Source organism: Salmo salar, chromosome 06, assembly GCF_965601325.2.
Source record: "Salmo salar chromosome 06, fSalSal1, whole genome shotgun sequence".
NCBI classification, from domain to species: domain Eukaryota; kingdom Metazoa; phylum Chordata; class Actinopteri; order Salmoniformes; family Salmonidae; genus Salmo; species Salmo salar.
In genome coordinates, this window is record NC_138296.1 from 74,353,564 (window position 1) to 74,376,727 (window position 23,164).

General features: G+C 43.4%; 1 protein-coding gene and 1 non-coding gene across 4 annotated transcripts; one reads left to right on the plus strand and one right to left on the minus strand.

The window, feature by feature from the left end:
* Positions 1-117: 117 nt before the first annotated feature.
* Positions 118-4,871, minus strand: LOC106607997 (F-box only protein 30). 2 transcript variants are annotated; one of them, XM_014205585.3, is made up of 3 exons: positions 4,587-4,871; positions 1,378-4,007; positions 118-1,067 (listed from the first exon to the last, which is right to left on the minus strand). In XM_014205585.3, exons 2-3 carry the CDS (start codon positions 3,922-3,924, stop codon positions 867-869), a joined length of 2,748 nt encoding a protein of 915 aa, XP_014061060.3. In that variant the 5' UTR covers positions 3,925-4,007; positions 4,587-4,871; the 3' UTR covers positions 118-866. The 2 variants fall into 2 exon arrangements, with proteins under 2 accessions (XP_014061060.3, XP_014061059.3); XM_014205584.3 differs by lacking the exon at positions 4,587-4,871 and adding an exon at positions 4,388-4,526.
* Positions 4,841-18,264, plus strand: LOC106607998 (uncharacterized). Of its 2 annotated transcripts, none has more exons than XR_014392733.1 (5): positions 4,841-5,133; positions 9,469-9,640; positions 9,760-9,895; positions 16,985-17,127; positions 17,944-18,264. It is a non-coding gene; the product is annotated as an uncharacterized LOC106607998 (transcript). The 2 variants fall into 2 exon arrangements; XR_014392734.1 differs by lacking the exon at positions 4,841-5,133 and adding an exon at positions 5,165-9,125.
* Positions 18,265-23,164: the final 4,900 nt, after the last annotated feature.

Here is a 23,164-nt window from a genome sequence, read left to right on the forward strand (position 1 = left end):
GCTTTATGTACTTTTAATGATCAAATAAATTAAAGTTTGTCTGATTCACTGAAGGTCTATGGTGCTGATGAAAAAAATATCGAAGAGCTATACAAACACAAGGAAGATCATGAAAGGTGTTATTGAAGATTCATTTTATTAAACAGCAACAAAATCACATGCATTGTTGGGACAGCTCCATGTGACCACGCATGACTTCTCTTTCTTTGTTTTGTATGTTGTGGTCACTTTCTGGTCCAACCCACTGGTCCTTCAAGTCCAGTTTGCACATATCACATACTGATCCCGCCATATTCATTAAAATGAGGATGCTTTTGGTACATTGGTGTAAGAGTGACCAGGGACTTGCACATTTCATTAAAGTGCTATATGGAAAATAACTTGCTGAAAGGCAAGACAGTGAAAATATTTATATTTCTTTCTATGTATAGTCAGTATTTATCCAAGAAAATCATGTTACCAAAATAGGGGCACGATTTAAACACCACCAAACCATGCAAGTTAAATTGTTAAATAGTACTAATTTACATCTAGTATGGATACACTGCAGGTCAAGAAACCTACTGTAACCGTGTGTCAAGCAGATCAAGTATTATTTCATACATTAAGGCTCTTCAACCGTCATACAACACGGGACACAGGGAGAATCTCAATTGCATACTGCTGACGTCCTCTCCTCAAAACCCATTGGATGAGAAAGCCAGAGGTTCCTCCTCTCTGACCTTTTCCTCCAATGGGTTTTGAGAAGGCGAGGAGAGGACACGAGTAGTAAGCAATTGAGATTCTCCCACATTCTTTTTCAATATAAAAAATACATGTAACATCAAAACCTATGGTATTAAATTACACAGTGTAGCTAACAGAGGTTAGGTCATGTGTTGCTCCTGGAGTTTCAAGACGGAGAGGAGGGATCTGTCTCTGGCTGTGCACATGGACGGCAGTGGAACGGCCTCCATCTTGCGCTCGACGGTGTTGTAGCGGCACGTCCTCAGGTGGTCGGACATGCTGGAGACTTCGGCGAACCGCCACTCACTAACGGGGCTGAAGGCAGTGCTGAATCTCCACACCTGCCCAAACAGAACAAGAGAGTATTGATAAGAGGGCAAGAGAGTTCAATCCAGTAGTATTAGCCTATACATGCAAACATTTAAATGGGGTAAGGGATTTAACATCAGTGCTATTGTACATGTGTCAGTGACGAAATAAGAAGACCCTATGGTGGCAGTGGCACGCTAAAATCCTAGACTGGGAATGTAAATCCTCAGATGTGGGTTGTAAATATGGCTGTAAACTAGAATACTGGCGGTCTAAAAATCAAACTTTTGCACATCTTACACCTGGTGGTCCAGTTTCAGCCAACAAATGTGAGTTATTTACCCTGTCTTTGATCTGCCATGAGAAGGTTCCGTTTGGGTACTGCCTCCTCTCCCACCGTAGTTCCACTATCCCCCGGGACTGCAGCAGGCTAGCACACACGTCCCTCATGGTCTGCGACACCACGGACAGCTGGCACAGGCTGAAGCCGTCCAGGAAGCGGGCCACATGTTCCAGCACCTCAAAGGGAAGCCCACTGAACTGGTCTGATTGGGACTCGCCCAACGGTTCCCCCCCAACGGGGCTTGGCTGCACCCCAAATGACCGAAGGTTCCGGTCATGGATGACCTTTGAACCCTGGGATGAGGGGCAGAACCTGCGCTGGGAGTAGTTGCAGCCGTAGTAAGCCAGGGGACAGCGGTGCTCCATCCAACCGTTGAGGCCTGCGTGGATGTCTTCGTGGACGTTCTTGAAGTGGGAGGAGTACTCATCCCTGCGGAACAGCTGGCCACAAACGAAGGAGAACATTTGCTGGAGCCGATTACATGGCATGTTCCGGATCTGTGGAACCTCCTCTAGAACCAGGTCCAGGCGGAGGGTGCGGAAGGGGCTAGGGTAGGATAGTTGGGGCGCGTGGTCGCAGGCAGCCGCAGACGCTACGTCGCCCACCCTTGTGCTGGTCACCAAGATGGCCGCTGGGAAAGTGAAGGTCTGCGTGCCGAAGTCAACGTGGAAGCCGTCTACATAGGTCGTTTCAGAGATCCTGCGGCACTTGCGAGACTCCTCCAGGCAGAAGAGGAGGGCTGCGGTGATCAGGTCGATCTCCCCCAGGCCCATGGGGTCGTCCTCCTGTTCCAGGTCTGACGTATCCACTGCCTTGTCCTCCATTTTGGGTCTAAACCTAACCCGGACCCTTCGTCCGTTGGACAGAGCAAACTGTCCCAAGCCTCTGAGCAACTGGTGGTTCTGGAACTTCCTCTCCAGCCCTCTGTCCTCTAGCACCACGTGGCTGGCCCTGTGTGCAATACCCTGGTGGATATGTAGGGGTGGTGCTAGTGGAGGGTCTGGGTGAGACTGGGGTTGTGGCTGTGACTGAGACCCACAGGACCCTTGAGGCACAGGTGACAGATTCAAGTCATCTTGCACCTTGACTAGGCATACTGTTTCACTGGAGGACCAACTGGTTCCAGGCTGTTGCTGGTCTGCTGAATCTGAACCTAAGACCTGCTCCTGTGGCCTCTTCTGGGAGCCTTTCCCACTCAAACAACCATTACATAGGCTCTGTCCATCTATCCCCTCAACACTCTTTGAGGCCCTACCTAAAAGCTCAATCTGCATGTTGCCATCAACAACAACATTCATGGCAACCTCACTGTCGGTTCTGCTGACCACTCTCAGTGGTCCGACTGATGACCCTGCCTCAGCATCTTTCATCTCAACATTCATTGAGTCTGCATCTTCCAATTGGTGGAAGCTGCTGTTAGGTTCTGCCTGAGGGTGAGAGGGGGCTCCGTTGATTGGGTCTGTGTATTTGACTGTGTTGCCGAGGTCACCCAGGGCTGTGACCAGGCTCCTCCTCAGCTGGATTGTAGCCTGGTGGAGTTGGTGCAGCTGTCCATAGCACTCCTTCAAATTCACACCCTCAGCTACAGGACCTTTGACCTCCAGTCTGTTGTGAAGCAGCAGCTCCTCATTCCTGTCACTGCTGTTCTCGCTACGCTGAGGCTCCAGCACTGCTCCTCCGTTGATGTGTTGCTCTGTGTTGTTGTCAGAGGTGTTGTTAGCGCTGCTGAGGACGTCCAACGCGGCGGCAAGGCTCCTCGCCGTCTCCACTGTGGCCTCGTACAGCTTGCTATACCGCTCCTCGTTCAAACCATTTATTCCGTTGGCAATTTTATCCTTTGCTGAGCCCAGCAGTGGTGTCAATGGTGGCGGTGACTGCGGCGTCAACGGTGGCGGTGACTGCGGCGTCAACGGTGGCGGTGACTGCGGCGTCAACGGTGGCGGTGACTGCGGCGTCAACGGTGGCGGTGACTGCGGCGTCAACGGTGGCGGTGACTGCGGCGTCAACGGTGGCGGTGACTCAGAAGTGGCAGCTATTGGGTCGGCCACCACCAGCACAGCTGAGTCCGAAGCAGTGTCCTTCTCGCTCTCTACGGCGACAACCGTTGGCTGTCTTTCGACCGTGGGCGCCATGGCGACCACCTTGAGGGACTCGATCAGCGTGTGTTGGTCCTGCAGAGCGAGCGCCATGTCCAGCTGCTCTGTCTCCTCCACCCCCCAGCTCAGGCTCTCGTATGAGGTGTAGTCCAGGCAGCTGATCGGCCACCTGTTCCACTCCATGGTGCAGCACACCACGCCCGCTGGGCACACTTCCAGGTGCGCGGGAATCCGGGTCCGCACCAGGGTGGCAGGGCAGCCAAAGCCACTGTTCAGGCAGGGCACCCTCTCCAGGGGGCAGAGGAGGCGGTGCTCGGGTCCTTTGCAGGTGTGGAAGATGGCCCCGCAGACCAAGGGGCAGGTGACCAGGTCACAGGAGATACCTGGTTCAGGCCTGGTCATGCACCGCTGACTCAGGCAGGTCACACAGTGGGTATGTTGCAGCTCCATCTTTAAGATGGGGAGTGGAGTTTCTGGAGGGGTGTAAGGAGGAGCAGGGAGGTGTGGTGGTGGGAAGGGGAGAGTCCGCAACACTGGTAGGGAAAAGGAGACAATATACACAGGAATTAATGTTAATTCGTGTGTACAAGCAGGTGCATACAATACAGTACACTAATCATTTCAATTTGGTTGAAAAAATATCAAACCCAGCCATTCATTCCTCAAGTAGCAACAGTGTAGCAAGGAATAATTTGGAAAGGAAAATGGGTTATCTACAGTAGCTTAGCTCAGTTCAATACCTAAGCTAAAGAGCGAGCTAGTTTAGCTATGTTGAGTCATTGTAACACCAATAGCCTAATAATAACTTGGCTGACCAGCTATTTAGCCTAAGTTAGCCGCTAGCTAGCCAGCTTTGTCAGCAAAGGAAAACAAGCCAGCTAGTAAGGTTCAGCTTGATAAACCAAAAGCAAACCTAATGAATGAAGAAATACTATCTGAGGGACTGATTTCACAGACTGGTCATGCTGATGGTGGGATTCAGTGTAGCTGTTAAGACAACTCCTAACATAGCAAGAAGACCGTGTCGCGGTCTGAGTGACGAAAGAGCCACAAACTTTCAGCTGTCCCATAAACAACAACTCCGCAAGAAACTTCAATTCTTGGCTAATTACCGTAGCGTTGACGTGACTCGATTGCTCAAACTCCACGACTATATTAATCCAGCTACTTGTCCGTTTATATTACAGTTACAAATGGATGTAAACTACTTTTTTCCTACACATCTCTCCTCTTGTCTTTCAATCAACCTCCCTATGCGTTGTCCGCTGTTGCTTCTCCCTCTATTCTAAACTGAGAGATGATCCTAGGGATGTGTGTTCCCATTGGACAATGGTTGTCATGTGGGTTGGGGTGTTCCTTCCTTATAGAAGTTTGCGAGTTAGATCAAAAAATGAATACATCTTCAATCTAGGAAGTTTGGCCTGTGAAGTTTTCATAAAACTACTCTTATTACATCTCTAAGTAATCGTATACCATATCTTCATGCCACTTTTTGATATTAGGTAGTAATGCGATTCTTGATTAGCAACTTGAAATTAGCAACTTGTATCATTTTGATATCGTTAGCTGAGACGCTAGTTGATGTCGTCTTCACGCAGCAGGCACGTAATGATAAAATAGTCAACATCCGATTCAGGAGCGGGCATGGCTTTTTGCAATGTAAGTACATAGATCAATTAATTATACAAAAACTTTAAAAAATTGCATGTCGAACTATCAATCTACCGATAAATAAATTCATTTCGAAGGATTAGGAAAAAATAAAGTCTAGATCTACACGATAGTAATGAATGCAGCTTTCTATAGTCTTGAGAACGAGTCTGTCTGCTAAACGTTAGTCGAGCGAGCTAATTCAGGAAAGCCAGCAGCCCAATTGCAGACTTTCATAGTCAAATCTCTACAGAATAGCCTATTGGATTTTAAAACATCTTATTCTATCTTTTTTGTTTACTAGCGGTATACCAGACCACGTGATAAGCAAAACCACCTCCAGAGAAGAACAGATATAGCCCTTGGTTCAGGAACCAATACACACAGTCAGTCGGGAAAGCAAAGGCTAGCCTTTTCAAACAGAAATTTGCATCCTGTAGCTCTAACTTCAAAAAGTTTTGGGACACTGTAAAGTCCATGGAGAACAAGAGAACCTCCTCCCACTGCACTGAGGCTAGGAAACACTGTCACCACCGATAAATCCACGATAATCGAAAATTTCAATAAGCATTTCTCAACGGCTGGCCGTGCTTTCCTCCTGGCTACCCCAACCCCGGGCCAACAGCTCCGCACCCTCCGCAGCTACTTTCCCAAGCCTCCCCAGCTTCTCCTTCAACCAAATCCAGATTGCAGATGTTCTGAAAGAGCTGCAAAATCTGGACCTGTACAAATCAGCTGTGCTAGACAATCTGGATCCTCTCTTTCTAAAATTATCTGCCGCCATTGTTGCAACCCCTATTACCAGTCTGTTCAACCTATCTTTTGTATCGTCCGAGATCCCTAAAGATTGGAATGCTGCCGCGGTCATCCCTCTCTTCAAAGGGGGTGACACCCTAGACCCAAACTGTTATAGACCTATATCCATCCTGCCCTGCCCTTCTAATGTCTTCGAAAGCCAAGTTAAACAGATCACTGACCATTTCGAATCCCACCGTACCTTCTCCGCTGTGCAATCCAGTTTCCAAGCTGGTCATGGGTGCACCTCAGCTACGCTCAAGGTACTAAACGATATCATAACCGTCATCGATAAAAGATTGTACTGTGCAGCCGTCTTCATCGACCTGGCCAAGGCTTTCGACTCTGTGAATCACCGCATTCTTATTGGCAGACTCAACAGCCTTGGTTTCTCAAATGACTGCCTCGCCTGGTTCACCAACTACTTCTCAGACACAGTTCAGTGTGTCAAATCGGAGGGCCTGTTGTCCGGACATCTGGCAGTCTATGGGGGTGCCACAGGGTTCAATTCTCGGGCCGACTCTGTCCTCTGTATATATCAACGATGTCGCTCTTGCTGCGGGTGATTCCCTGATCCACCTCTATGCAGACGACACCATTCTGTATAAATCTGGCCCTTCTTTGGACACTGTTAACAAACCTCCAAACGAGCTTCAATGACATACAACACTCCTTTCGTGGCCTCCAACTGCTCTTAAATGCTAGTAAAACTAAATGCATGCTTTTCAACCGTTTGCTGCACGCACCCGCCCACCCGACTAACATCACTACTCTGGACGGTTCTGACTTAGAATATGTGGACAACTACAAATACCTAGGTGTCTGGCTAGACTGTAAACTCTCCTTCCAGACTCACATTAAACATCTCCAATCCGAAACTAAATCTACAATCGGCTTTCTATTCCGCAACAAAGCCTCCTTCACTCACGCCGCCAAACATACCCTAGTAAAACTGACTATCCTACCGATCCTCGACTTTGGCGATGTCATTTACAAAATAGCCTTCAACACTCTACTCAGCAAACTGGATGCAGTCTATCACAGTGCCATCCGTTTTGTCACCAAAGCCCCATATACCACCCACCACTGCGACCTGTATGCTCTAATCGGCTGGCCCTCACTACATATTCGTTGCCAGACCCACTGGCTCCAGGTCATCTATAAGTCTTTGCTAGGTAAAGCTCCGCCTTATCTCAGCTCACTGGTCATGATAACAACACCCACCTGTAGCACACGCTCCAGCAGGATATCTCACTGGTCATCCCCAAAGCCAACACCTCTTTGGCCGCCTTTCCTTCCAGTTCTCTGCTGCCAATGACTGGAACGAATTGCAAAAATCGCTGAACCTGGAGACATATTTCCCTCACTAACTTTAAACATCAGCTATCTGAGCAGCTAACCGATTCGCTGCAGCTGTACATAGCCCATCTGTAAATAGCCCATCCAATCTACCTACCTCATCCCCATATTGTTTTTATTTAATTTTCTGCTCTTTTGCACACCAGTATTTCTACTTCCACATCATCATCTGCACATCTATCACTTCAGTGTTAATTTGCTAAATTGTAATTACTTGCTACTATGGCCTATTTATTGCCTTACCTCCTCACGTTATTTGCACACACTGTATATAGACTTTATTTTTTTTCTATTGTGTTATTGACTGTACGCTTGTTTATTCCATGTGTAACTCTGTGTTGTTGTTTGTGTCGCACTGCTTTGCTTTATCTTGGCCAGGTCACAGTTGTAAATGAGAACTTGTTCTCAACTAGCCTACCTGGTTAAATAAAGTTGAAATCAATTTTTTATTTTTTTTTAAATCACTGCATTAAATCTCTGCAAGTCATTCTATTTTATTTATTTAACCTTTATTTAACTAGGCAAGTCAGTTAAGAACAAATTCTTATTTACAATGGCGGCCTACCGGGGAACAGTTCTGCACCTGCCTTGTTCAGGTGCAGAACGACAGATTTTTTACCTTGTCAGCTCGGGGATTCAATCCAGCAATATTTCTACCCTTTCTAACCACTAGGCTATCTGCCGCCTCTATAACTCCAACCTAGCTATGTATTTGAGGTATATTGTTATTTTATGACTTGGGGTTGTTGGTTATTGTTTCAATAGACTTTACGTTACATTACAGAAAGAAAGAATACTGCACCCAAAGGAAATATCTTAAATTGACCGATTGCGGGAAGTACTATAGTATAACTACTGTTAGCTCAATGGACGAAGCACTCTTTACCTCTCCTCTAGTCACCCGCTACTTCAAACTCCTTGATGTGACCCTAGAGTCATACAACTTAAAGCTAAAACACAGACAAATCTATAGCTGTAAAGTATGTTGATGGGCAGAGGTCAAGCAGACGGGGCAAATGTTCACTAATGGCCTGCTACAACGCTGCTGCAGATGCTATACCATCCAGTGTCTTCTTCAAAGGGTCAGACCAAATGTCTAGTCTCAACTTATTTCATTCAGCTTACCCTGATGAAGTGTTCCACTACTCATCTGAAACTGGGGATTTGGACAAAACGTTTTTCAAAGGGTGGTATCATTTTTAAAAATATATTTCCCATGAAGGACCGTCCACTTATGCTGTTTGTCAAAGGAGAAACAGATCTACTGGACTCTGATATTATCAATGAAGCAGGCAGTGAGGGTGTGATATTGTTCAGTATCTACCTGCCACCAGACTTTCCCCCTGTCCTGCAGTCACTAACCATGGAGTTCTTTGGGCTCGTCAAGGCTGAGTTTTTCAGGGATGCTTGTGACATCCCCCCTCCTTATAGGGACTTTGTCCATAGGCACATAGTTGCCACAGTGTTGAAGCAGACGTAGGGTGCTTTTGAAACTGAGAGGACTGTGATGGATGGGTTCAGGAGGACAGGTATCTTTCTATTTGACCACCATGTCATGGCTAGATCCGTATGGTGTGGGAGGGGAAAGATGAGGCCCGAGGTTGGTTCTGCTGGACCCTGTGATAAAGGAAAAACGACCCGAACTTGTGACAGACAAGTGTGACAAACAGGTCTTATGACAATAAGAAGGCATTAAAGGCAAGTTCTCTTTAATAATTACTTTGAGTCTCGGAATATCCCGTGATTAATTTACACAAAATGAATATAACATCATGTCACCATTGTATTGGTACATGTTGATCTTCTGATTCACAGGTGGAATCTGACGCCAAACCGGTGCTGCCTGGGTTAGTTCTGCCAGTTTCTCTGCCATCAGAGTCTGTTATGAAGAAAGAGGAGATATTAGATGTGGTGGTTAAAAAAATAGGAGGAAATTAAGGAGGAGTTGAATGTCGTCAGACATATCTGCGATAGACCCAAATATTTATAATAATGCCAATAATCAACATTAGATGATCATTATCAAGGAAAGACTGTCATGCTCCACTTTTCATATACCCACCCAGATCACAAGAGCCAGCTATAGTTCAATTGAAGTGTGTTTGTCATTTCTATTATGTTAGCAGTTTGTAATTAGAAGTTTTACATTGAAGCCTTCATCATTTTTCTGTTCTGATGACTTCATTGCAGCATTTTCCAAGAGGTCACAGCCATGACTCCATTGAGAGATGGGATGAGACTTCGGGCCCTGACGATATATCGGAAGCGTCCCAGGAGATAACAGACGATTCTTCAACCTTATCAGACGGCCCTGATGAATTGTTGGACATCAGATTTAGAATATGTTGACAAAGAAGGAGAGGTACTTATCATTTGGCCTTATATGGAACAGAATTCCAAGACCAACATCAGAATCTATTGTAAATCAGGGGGAGACTGTAGCCTCTGTTCATACACGTGTTTATCTCTGTTTTGCTGCAGTTACCTGAAACTTCACAAGCTGTGAGAGGAAAAGCATCTTCAAAGTCACTGCTACCAGAGAAACAGTCACCTCATGGCGAAATATTTTTAATTGCACTATTGGGCCCAATCGAAGTGTCTAACCACAGAAACACAGGTTAGAATGGTCTCATTAGAATTTTTAGCAAATCTATGCCTTTACTACAGAGATTTTAGTTGTGCTTCAAATATAGTTTTTTCATGCTGACAAGAGGTGAGTAAACAATACATACAGGGCTTGACATTATGGCTTGTCCGCTTCTCCGGGGCAATTAAAAAAAAACTGTCGGACAACCAGAATATAGATTTCAGTTGTCTGAATGGACAAGTAAAAAAAAAATCACAATATCAAACCCTCTTAATGCTTTTAATTTTGATCAGAATTGGAAAAGGCACCACACATCAGGGCAGTGCATGGTTTTTTACTTTTATTTTAATTTCAGTAATAATATGAGGATGAGGTAGTTGGGTGTGCTATTTACAGATTGGCTGTGTACAGGTACAGTGATCGGTAAGCTGCTCTGACATTCTTACTAAATTGCTTATATTCCTATTTGCTATAACCTATTTCAATAAATATTTTATATTTACACAAAGCAAGAGAAGAATGTAGATACTAAGAGTCTCACCAAAGCAGCGCAGAATATCCAGTCGGAAAATATATATATATATTTTTTCGCTCTCTAGAATGTTGGATGACATGGGCCAATGGCCCAAAACTATTTTTTATAGAGGACACTCTGGTGTTTTATTGTTATAGAAGCCCACATTTTATATTTTCTCTCCATTTGATATAAATATGACTTGGCCTATTAAGCAACTCTTTCAGTTTAAGGAATGCAAGACTTTTCCTGCTGCGCTAGTTCATGATCAAACAAGTTTTAACTTGTTTTTGAATAACCCAAAAACATGGGAGCCCTAAGGTAATAATGAAAGGGATATAAGAAACAATAGCAAGATATAGAAATCAAATGAGACATTTTTACAAACCGTATAGTTGAGCAAAGCATTATAACACAGAAAGGATGCATGCATGCGAGGCCGGGAAAGAAATCCTCCTTTTGCCACCTGTCATTGTAGTGTGTGTAGGTGGCAGGGAAGTCAGGCGCAGGAGAAACCACCTTGGTGGAACTGGAGTTGTTTAATATTTATAAAACAAACTCCACAAAACCAACGTACAGTGAGGGAAAAAAGTATTTGATCCCCTGCTGATTTTGTACATTTGCCCACTGACAAAGAAATGATCAGTCTATAATTTTAATGGTAGGTTTATTTGAACAGTGAAAAACAGAATGACAACAAAAAAATCCAGAAAAACGCATGTCAAAAATGTTATAAATTGATTTGCATTTTAATGAAGGAAATAAGTATTTGACCCCTCTGCAAAACATGACTTAGTACTTGGTGGCAAAACCCTTGTTGGCAATCAGAGGTCAGACGTTTCTTGTAGTTGGCTACCATCTCAGGAGGAATTTTTTCCCACTCCTCTTTGCAGATCTTCTCCAAGTCATTAAGGTTTCGAGGCTGACGTTTGGTAACTTGAACCTTCAGCTCCCTCCACAGATTTTCTATGGGATTAAGGTCTGGAGACTGGCTAGGCCACTCCAGGACCTTTAATGTGCTTCTTCTTGAGCCACTCCTTTGTTGCCTTGGCCGTGTGTTTTGGGTCATTGTCATGCTGGAATACCCATCCACGACCCATTTTCAATGCCCTGGCTGAGGGAAGGAGATTCTCACCCAAGATTTGACAGTACATGGCCCCGTCCATCGTCCCTTTGATGCGGTGAAGTTGTCCTGTCCTCTTAGCATAAAAACACCCCCAAAGCATAATGTTTCCACCTGCATGTTTGACGGTGGGGATAGTGTTCTTGGGGTCATAGGCAGCATTCCTCCTCCTCCAAACACGGCGATTTGAATTGATGCCAAAGAGCACCATTTTGGTCTCATCTGACCACAACACTTTCAGCCAGTTGTCCTCTGAATCATTCAGATGTTCAATGGCCAACTTCAGACGGGCATGTATATGTGCTTTCTTGAGCAGGGGGACCTGATTCCCTCACCGTTCTCATGATCATTGCAACTCCACGAGGTGAGATCTTGCATGGAGCCCCAGGCCGAGGGAGATTGACAGTTATTTTGTGTTTCTTCCATTTGCGAATAATCGCACCAAATGTTGTCACCTTCTCACCAAGCTGCTTGGCGATGGTCTTGTAGCCCATTCCAGCCTTGTGTAGGTCTACAATCTTGTCCCTGACATCCTTGGAGAGCTCTTTGGTCTTGGCCATGGTGGAGAGTTTGGAATCTGATTGATTGCGTCTGTGGACAGGTGTCTTTTATACAGGTAACAAACTGAGATTAGGAGCACTCCCTTAAGAGTGTGCTCCTAATCTCAGCTCGTTACCTGTATAAAAGACACCTGGGAGCCAGGAATCTTTCTGATTGAGAGGGGGTCAATGCAAATCAATTTATAACATTTTTGACATGTGTTTTTCTGGATATTTTTGTTGTTATTTTGTCTCTCACTGTTCAAATAAACCTACCATTAAAATTATAGACTGATAATTTCTTTGTCAGTGGGCAAATGTACAAAATCAACAGGGGATCAAATACTTTTTTCCCTCACTGTACATAGAAATAAACATGGGTAAACATACCCGTCGCACACCAATACAAATACACGAACACAATAACCACTAACAATCTCCGACAAGGACATGAGGGGAAACAGAGGGTTAAATACACAGCATGTAATTAATGGGATTGAAACCATGTGTGTAGGAAGACAAGACAAAACCAATGGAAAATGGATCAATGATGGCTAGAAGACCGGTGACGTCGACCGCCGAACAAGGAGGGGCATCGACTTCGGTAGAAGTCGTGACACCACCGACCAAAAGCCTAATCCTACTAATTAAAATATCATAAAAGCATTAAGACAATTAAAATGATGAGTATTTTCCAAACTATTCTAATACAGTGTTTAATGTCCTAAAGTTGTAGCTTTTAAATGGGAATAATAATGAAAGTCAGAGTCTATACTATTCTCAATCAGATTTATTTTGAATGACCAATAATTTTAGGCCACAAGAAGGGAAATTGAGCAAACGATACCAAGATAGAAAAATCGAATGAGTCAAAAGAAAAGTTAACCTACTGCTGATGAAAGTTTATGAAATAAATAATGCGTAGTTGGCCTAGGGCTAGGCCAATTTTCATATTATTCTATCAATGGGCTACCTACAACGCATATAGTAGCCTAGGCAAAAATGTGAATCAATTTATAATTATCCAGTTCTGAGGACAGCACAATTGCTCTGCAGCCCACGCTGATTTACAACCCATAATACACACAACCAGCGAGGCTCGTTGACTGTGAGTCACTCGTTCCATCTGCGACCTCTTCAGCACACATACACACAGATAGCCAATGCAACCTGGTCTCAGAGCATTTCGTATTATTCTGTACATAAATCCGAAACATTTGATTTAGTGTGTTATGTTTTGTATGGTATGTATTAATTTGTGATTACAATTCGTATGATATGATACGAATTGAAATTCGTACAATATGTAACATTCGTATACATTTTGCTGAATTTGTGAAACGTAGGACATGTTACGAATTCCAATTTATTGTTGCTTTGATTAATTAACCTCTCTAGGGTCGGCGGGACGAAATCGTCCCACCTACTCAACAGCCAGTTGAATCCCGTGGCGCGTTATTCAAATACCTTAGAAATGCTATTACTTCAATTTCTCAAACATATGACTATTTTACACCATTTTAAAGACAAGACTCTCGTTAATCTAACCACACTGTCCGATTTCAAAAAGGCTTTACAACGAAAGCAAAACATTAGATTATGTCAGCAGAGTACCCAGCCAGAAATAATCAGACACCCATTTTTCAAGCTAGCATATAATGTCACATAAACCCAAACCACAGCTAAATGCAGCACTAACCTTTGATGCTCTTCATCAGATGACAACCCTAGGACATTATGTTATACAATACATGCATATTTTGTTCAATCAAGTTCGTATTTATATCAAAAACCAGCTTTTTACATTAGCATGTGACGTTCAGAACTAGCATACCCCCCGCAAACTTCCGGTGAATTTACTAAATTACTCACGATAAACGTTCACAAAAAACATAACAATTATTTTAAGAATTATAGATACAGAACTCCTCTATGCACTCGCTATGTCCGATTTTAAAAAAGCTTTTCGGTGAAAGCACATTTTGCAATATTCTCAGTAGATAGCCCGGCATCACAGGGCTAGCTATTTAGACACCCACCAAGTTTAGCACTCACCAAAATCAGATTTACTATAAGAAAAATGTTATTACCTTTGCTGTCTTCGTCAGAATGCACTCCCAGGACTTCTACTTCAATAACAAATGTTGGTTTGGTTCAAAATAATCCATAGTTATGTTCAAATATCCTCTGCTTTGTTCGTGCGTTCAAGACACTATCCGAATGGTAAAGAAGGGTGACGCGCACGACGCATTTCGTGACAAAAAAATTCGAAATATTCCATTACCGTACTTTGAAGCATGTCAACCGCTGTTTAAAATCAATTTTTATGCCATTTTTCTCGTAAAAAAGCGATAATATTCCGACCGGGAATCTGTGTTTAGGTTCAAAGACGAAAGAAAATAAAAACATGGGGTCGACTCGTGCACGCGCCTCAGCCCATTGTCCTCTGATAGAGCACTTGCCAAAAGCGCTAATGTTTTTCAGCCAGTGGCTGGAATTACATCATTCAGCTTTTTCCCGCCTTCTGAGAGCCTATGGGAGCCGTAGGAAGTGTCACGTTACAGCAAAGATCCTCAGTCTTCAATAAACAGAGTCAAGAAGCTCAAGGAATGGTCAGAGAGGGCACTTCCTGTACAGAATCTTCTCAGGTTTTTGCCTGCCATATGAGTTCTGTTATACTCACAGACACCATTCAAACAGTTTTAGAAACTTTAGAGTGTTTTCTATCCAAAGCCAATAATTATATGCATATTCTAGTTTCTGGGCAGTAGTAATAACCAGACTAAATCGGGTACGTTTTTTATCCGGCCGTGTAAATACTGCCCCCTACCCCCAACAGGTTAAAGGGTTAAGGTTAGGGGAAGGGTTAGCTAACATGCTAAATAGTTGCAAAGTAGTTTAAAAGTATTTGTATAGTTGCAAAGTTGCTAATTAGCTAAAACGTTAAAGTTGTCCATGATGAGATTCGAACACACGACCTCACGACAATTTCATAAATGTGTCAAGTGCAGCGTCTGGTTGCTCTTCATTACACACCACGGACCAACAAATATTCTTTACATCTACAACATAGGAATCACTACAAAACTTGTTTGACCTCTTAAACACTATATTAGGCCCAGCCTTTTCATAGACATGGCTACTATATTGTGATCACTACATCCGATGGATTTGGATGCTGCTTGCTTTAAAGTACATTTCTGCAGTGTTAGTAAAGATGTGATCAATACATGTTGATGATTTCATTCCTGTGCTGTTTGTAACTACCCTGGTAGGTTGACTAATAACCTGAACCAGGTTGCAGGCACTAGTTACAGTTTGAAGCTTTCTCTTGAGTGGTCAGCCTGATGTAAGCCAGTCAATATTTAAATCACCCAGATAATATACCTCTTTGTTGATATCAGATACCTTATCAAGCATTTCACATATGTTATCCAGATACTGACTGTTAGCACTTGGTGGTCTATAGCAGCTTCCCACCAGAATGGGCTTTAGGCGAGGCAGATGAAATTGTAGCCTTATTACTTCAACAGTATTTAACATGAGATCCTCTCTTAAGTTTTACAGAAATGTGGTTCTGAATATAAACGGCCACAGCTCCAACTTTGGCATTTCCGTATTTTCTGTAGCTCTTATAACCATGTATTGCTACCACTGTATCATCTACGTGAGTTTCAGAGATTGTCAGAATATGAATGTCACCTGTTACTAGCAAATGATTGATTTCATGAACCTTGTTTCTTCAGCTACATATGTTAACGTGGGTTATTTGTTGCACTTTTCTTGGATGCTTGATTGTTTATATTGCTTTACTGGGAAACTTAGCAGAGGTAGACATGCTCATGTTATTTATCTTGGTGCAGGAGGAGCTGCACACAGTGGACTTCCAACTAGAGCACACCACCTCAGTGCTAACAGTATCACTCTGGTTCATAAGCACATGATTACTGCATACATAAGCTGTGGGATCAGCAGAGACATTCAAGGCAGTAAGAGGGAAATAAATTAGGTTACTTACATTGTGTCTTCCAACGCCCCTGGGATAATGTACATTTGCTGAAGCATTATGACAACTAGTCTCGAAGCCAGTTATGGAGGGCTAAAAGTCTGCTGAACCATTCAATGCCACGATTTAGGCAGCGAGACAGATATTATGAGCCGTTTGTTGGTGTCAAGTAGTGGCCCAATCAGTTCTTTAAAATCCATTTTCAGCTGTTCTGAGCTGCCCTTCATAATGTCATTGAATCCCACAGGAACTATGATAGACTCAATTTCCTGATGCTGGTTTAAAATGTTTGGGAGCTGCGTTTTGATGTCCTGCACTCATGCTCCTGGATAGCACAAAGTGTGTGCTCCAGGGACTGAGACATTGAACTGCCCAATACAATGGCTGGAGAAGGGAATGGTGAAATCCGCACATTCCCACCCATCACACAATTCGTTGAGTATTTCACGAGCCCACGAGAGGCAGGATAGCATACGTAACATGCGAGCACAACTTTTATTGTACGGAAATAAAATAAAATTAGGATGGCCGCTAGAGGCGATTACATCGTCAATGGGCAAGCACAAAAAATGATTTCAGATCCCTCCTATGTACTTCACTAATTTTCAGTCACCCTTTTGGCCGTTGGCGTTACAGACCTTTTGTTTCTTTGGGACAAGTAACTTCAGCTTTTGTCCTACTTGTCCGATGGACAAGTGGCTAAAAATGTTCATGTCAAGCTCTTGACATATCCCTGTGTCAGTCAGAATACAGTGCACATCCCATCTAACATTTTTCCCCTTGTAATCTCAAATAAGGGGACTTTGTCTTTGTCCCATCCCAGACCAGAGCCAGGCGTGCTTTGTAGGAATTAGGATTAGGCCTGTGATTTAGAAACTATGTCACAATATACGAATTTGCAATCTAATTTGATTTAATTATGTAATTTGATAATCAGGCTTGGTGGATGAGTCTGGTGACAGCTTAGACGACGAGCCATTGGTTAAGATGATCAGGAAGCCTCCAACAGACTGCCAGCTGAGCGAGAGAGAAACACTGCTGAAATACACAGACCTGGCGGATGTGCAAATCTACAATAGAGTAAGAGGACATATATCCAACGTTATTAAAATTGCCAGCTTTTACTTGGTTAAAATCACATGCTGCACACCAGATTATGTCATCCTTCTCTCCGGATGATGTCATCGGAAACACTTATCTTCTTCTATCATTTTTTACTCCAAAACAGAAATCTGCTGTTGGGGTGGTGCTGGAGATGATATATTAATGTTGGGGTGGTGCTGGAGATGATATGTTAATGTTGTAGTGGTGCTGGAGATGATATGTTAATATTGCGGTGGTGCTGGAGATGATATGTTAATGTTGGGGTGGTGCTGGAGATGATATGTTAATGTTTGGGTGGTGCTGGAGATGATATGTTCATGTTGGGGTGGTGCTGGAGATAATATGTTCATGTTGGGGTGGTGCTGGAGATGATATGTTCATGTTTGGGTGGTGCTGGAGATGATATGTTCATGTTGGGGTGGTGCTGGTGATGATATGTTCATGTTGGGGTGGTGCTGGTGATGATATGTTCATGTTGGGGTGGTGCTGGTGATGATATGTTCATGTTGGGGTGGTGCTGGAGATGATATGTTCATGTTGGGGTGGTGCTGGAGATGATATGTTCATGTTGGGGTGGTGCTGGAGATGATATGTTCATGTTGGGGTGGTGCTGGAGATGATACGTTAATGTTGGGGTGGTGCTGGAGATGATAGGTTAATGTTGGGGTGGTGCTGGAGATGATATGTTAATGTTGGGGTGGTGCTGGAGATGATGAATTTGATGTTGAAAAAGGGTGGAATTGTCCTTAAAATATGTTTGTGTAGATCATTCCATTGTGTGATCTCTCTTAGGTGTTTGAGATATGCCCCCGGTATGACCTGTCTAACAAGAAGGACATCATCAAGCAGACAGTGAAAGAGGGGATTTCTTTACAACCCAGGGTTTTAATCAAGCCATATTCATAGCTTTGACAGATAACATTATAATCAATGATCTCAGGAAAACATAGTTGATATCGTGACAAAGACTCTGGGATTCCTGTATATGCCTTTCCAGGACTTTTCATTTATATTTTTTACATACATGTTCAGACTGTTTAAATACTATACAATTTCATACAATTATTTGTTTTACTTGCCTAAGTTTGTAAATAAAATATTTATTGTACTGCACTAATTTGGTTTATGGTGCTCCTCTCTACTGTACAGTGTTCACACATTGCATTATTTATAAGCACTACCCAAATAAGATTTTGAGAAATCCCCACAGAGTGAATTTTCATTGTGATCCACAGAATGTTATAGATGTTTACTAATCAACTGTAAATGACACACCTTTCGAGACTCAATTTGGATTTGTTGTGGATAAGTACAGCAGATGAGACGAGGCAATTAGCTTGCCCAGCAGCCCTGCCCTTAGGCCCCACTGCTTGGAGTAAGGCTCCTTTGCTCTCCCTTCATCTCCCATAACAAGATGATGCATTCTCTTCATTTCGTCAGACGCCATGTTCCCAATCTAAGAGCAGAATGACTCACTCTTCATTTGCATATGATAATACAAATGTTTAATGCTTAACTCATGTCCCCTTGACTAGGACGAAAGGCGGTTTCACCAAAAGAGTTGGCAGTACCTCTGGAGCACTTTCTGGCATGGCAAGCAGAGGTGGTATGCCTACTATAAAATGCATCGGATGTTCTCACCACCAGCTAATTCAAAAGGAACAGGGAAGGCTGTCAATGATATCAGTGCATAACTACCACGAATGAGACAGAATGTCCATATAGGGTTTTCCATTTTTGTTAGTGCTTTTCATATACATAGCCTTTGATTAAAATAGCCTCTAGCCTATAGATTCTCATTGACAAATTCCTAAAGTTCCCAACAACTTTTTAAAGTTTTGACTTCATGCAAACTTGCACTCGAACGGTTTTGTTGAAATGTTAGGTTTGCCAACAACAACTTCACAGCGGGGAGTTGCTCCATTTGATTTAATCCACTGTTACAATATATCTGGTAGGCCTACCAGTAGCGGTGCGTGGGGAAGCCAGAAATAAAGCCATATGACAACTTACGTGTTGTGATAGTTGCATTGTTTGCTCTATTACCTGTTAGTTCAAATGCCTTGCGACCGTGATATACACTGTGCGCACAATTATTAGGCAAGTGAGTATTCTGATCTTATCATTGTTTCTATTCACATTTTAGAACTCCAAACCATATAAACTTGAATGCTTATTGGATTTAATCATTTTCAGGTGATATGTATTTGTGTAATGAGGGAGGGTGTGGCGAAAGTGAATACCACCTTATATCAAGGTGTGCATAATTATTAGGCAGCCTCATTACCTCAGGTAAAATGGGCCAAAAAAGAAATTTAACTGACACTGAAAAGCCAAAAATGTCAAATGCCTTTCAGACGGATGCGACACTCTTTAAATAGCTAAACTATTGAGGCGTGACCACCGGAAATTCAAACGATTTGTTGTGAATAGTCAACTGGGGCGCAAAAACGCATGGTGAAGAAAAGGCGCAAATTAACTGCAAAAGACTTGAGAAGAATTAAACATCAAACTACCAGGAACCCATTATCCTCCAGTGCCACTGTATTCCAGAACTGCAACCTACCTGGAGTGTTCAGAAGTACAAGGTGTCAAGTGCTCAGAGACATGGCCAAGGTCAAGAAGACTGAAACAAGACCACCACTGAATAAGATTCACAAGTTGAAACGTCAAGATTGGGCAAAGAAATACCTGAAGACAGATTTTTCAAAGGTTTTATGGACAGATGAAATGAAAGTGACTCTTGATGGACCAAATGGATGGGCCCATGGCTGGATCAGTAATGGACACAGGGCACCACTTTGAGTCAGGTGCCAGCAAGGTGAAGGAGGGGTACTGGTATGGGCTGCTATCATTGAGGATGAGGTAGTTGGACCTTTTCGGGTTGAAGATGGACTGAAACTCAACTCCCAAACCTACTGCCAGTTTCTGGAAGATTCTTTCATCAAGCAGTGGTACAGGAAGAAGTCCTCAGCATTCTAGAAGGCCATGATCTTTATGCAGGACAATGCTCCATCACATGCATCCAAGTACTCCACTGCTTGGCTAGCCAGCAAGGGCCTCAAAGATGCCTGAATAATGACCTGGCCCCCTTCCTCACCTGACTTAAATCCTATTGAGAACTTGTGGGCCCTTCTCAAATGTGAGATTTACAGTGATGGAAGACAATACACCTTTTTGAACAGCATTTGGGAGGCTGTGGTTGCTGCTTCAGCGAAAATTGATCGTGAACAGATCAAGAAACTGACAGACTCCATGGATGGAAGGCTCATGGTAGTTGTTGAAAATAAGGGTGGCTATATTGGTCACTGAACATTTTTGAAATGCCAACATTTTTATATAATTGTAATTTTGTGTTACTTATCTGTTACACTTACTCTAAAAATTGAGAATCAACAAGTGAGTTGAGAGAAATTATTTTTGGAATTTAGTTGCCTAATAATTCTGCACACTAATAGTTGCCTAATAATTCTGCACACCTATACATTTCCCTGAGAAAGACAAAACTCACTTTTCCTTTGTTAAACATTCAGGTTTGAGGTTCAATAACATTTTGGATTGACTGAGAGCATTGTGTTTGTTCAACAATAAAATGAATCCCGAGGAATACAATTTGCCTAATAATTGTGCACGCAGTGTATAGGCCTAAGGCTGAGACAATAAGGAGACACACTGGCAGAATAAATTCAACCACACCTTTATTTCATCACAAAAGCGGACAGCAACCTCTGTCCAGTGAAGTCCACAAAGCATATTGCATGTAACAAACAGTTACATCACCTACAGCATGGTCAAGAAAGTTAAAGTTGCCGACATTTTCCCAACTACTAAATAACTATTGATTTAGAACCACAGTTACCGCAAGTCACAAAGAAAACAGGAGCTGCCTCCACTATTCCAGCACCATTTCAACTTCAACATTTCAACATCATCCAATGTTATTTCACTTTTAATTAACCAAGTTCTTATTTACAACTGCGACCTGGCCAAGATAAAGCAAAGCAGTTCGACACATATAACAACACAGAATTACACATGGAGTAAAACAAACATACAGTCAATAATACAGTAGAAAAATAAGTCTATATACAATGTGAGCAAATGAGGTGAGATAAGGGAGGTAAAGGCAATAAATAGGCCATGGTGGCGAAGTAAATACAATATAGCAATTAAAACACTGGAATGGTAGATTTGACAGTAGATGAGTGTGCAAAGTAGAAATACTGGGGTGCAAAGGAGCTAAATAAATAAATACAGTAGGGGAAGAGGTAGTTGTTTGGGCTATTTATAGATGGGCTATGTACAGGTGCAGTGATCTGTGAGCTGCTCTGACAGCTGGTGCTTAAAGCTAGTGAGGGAGATAAGTGTTTCCAGTTTCAGAGATTTTTGTAGTTCGTTCCAGTCATTGGCAGCAGAGAACTGGAAGGAGAGGCGGCCAAAGGAGGAATTGGCTTTAGGGGTGACAAGTGAGATATACCTGCTGGAACGTGTGCTACGGGTGGGTGCAACTATGGTGACCAGCGAGCAGAGATAAGGCGGGACTTTACCTAGCAGGGTCTTGTAGATGACCTGGAGCCAGTGGGTTTGGCGACGAGTATGAAGCGAGGGCCAGCCAACGAGAGCGTACAGGTCGCAGTGGTGGGTAGTATATGGGGCTTTGGTGACAAAACGGATGGCACTGTGATAGACTGCATCCAATTTGTTGAGTAGGGTGTTGGAGGCTATTTTGTAAATGACATCGCCAAAGTCGAGGATCGGTAGGATGTTCAGTTTTACGAGGGTATGTTTGGCAGCATGAGTAAAGGATGCTTTGTTGCGAAATAGGAAGCCAATTCTAGATTTAACTTTGGATTGGAGATGTTTTATGTGAGTCTGGAAGGAGAGTTTACAGTCTAACCAGACACCTAGGTATTTGTAGTTGTCCACATATTCTAAGTCAGAACCGTCCACAGTAGTGATGCTGGACGAGCGGGCAGGTGCAGGCAGCGATCGGTTGAAGAGCATGCATTTAGTTTTACTTGTATATAAGAGCAGTTGGAGGCCACGGAAGGAGAGTTGTATGGCATTGAAGCTCGTCTGGAGGGTTGTTAATACAGTGTCCAAAGAAGGGCCAGATGTATACAGAATGGTGTCGTCTGCGTAGAGGTGGATCAGAGACTCACCATCAGCAAGAGCGACATCATTGATATATACAGAGAAGAGAGTCGGCCCAAGAATTGAACCCTGTGGCACCCCCATAGAGACTGCCAGAGGCCCGGACAACAGGCCTCTCAGATTTGACACACTGAACTCTGTCGGAGAAGTAGTTGGTGAACCAGTCGAGGCAATCATTTGAGAAACCAAGGCTGTTGAGTCTGTTGATGAGGATGTGGTGATTGACAGAGTCGAAAGCCTTGGCCAGGTCAACGAATACGGCTGCACAGTACTGTTTCTTATCGATGGCGGTTAAGATATCGTTTAGGACCTTGAGCATGGCTGAGGTGCACCCATGACCAGATCTGAAACCAGATTGCATAGCGGAGAAGGTACGGTGGGATTCGAAATGGTCGGAGAAATGGGGAAGGCTTGGGCGAGTTGCTGTGGGGGGTGCAGTGCTGTTGACCGCGGTAGGGGTGGCCAGGTGGAAAGCATGGCCAGCCGTAGTAAAATGCTTATTGAAATTCTCAATTATAGTGGATTTATTGGTGGTGACAGAGTTTCCTATCCTCAGTGCAGTGGGCAGCTGGGAGGAGGTGCTCTTATTCTCCATGGACTTTACAATGTCCCAGAACTTTTTTGAGTTTGTGTTGCAGGAAGCAAATTTCTGCTTGAAAAAGCTAGCCTTGGCTTTTCTAACTGCCTGTGTATATTGGTTTCTAACTTCCCTGAAAAAGTGCATTTCACAGGGGCTATTCGATGCTAATGCAGAATGCCACAGGATGTTTTTGTGTTGGTTAAGGGCAGTCAGGTCTGGAGAGAACCAAGGGCTATATCTGTTCCTGGTTCTACATTTCTTGAATGGGGCATGCTTATT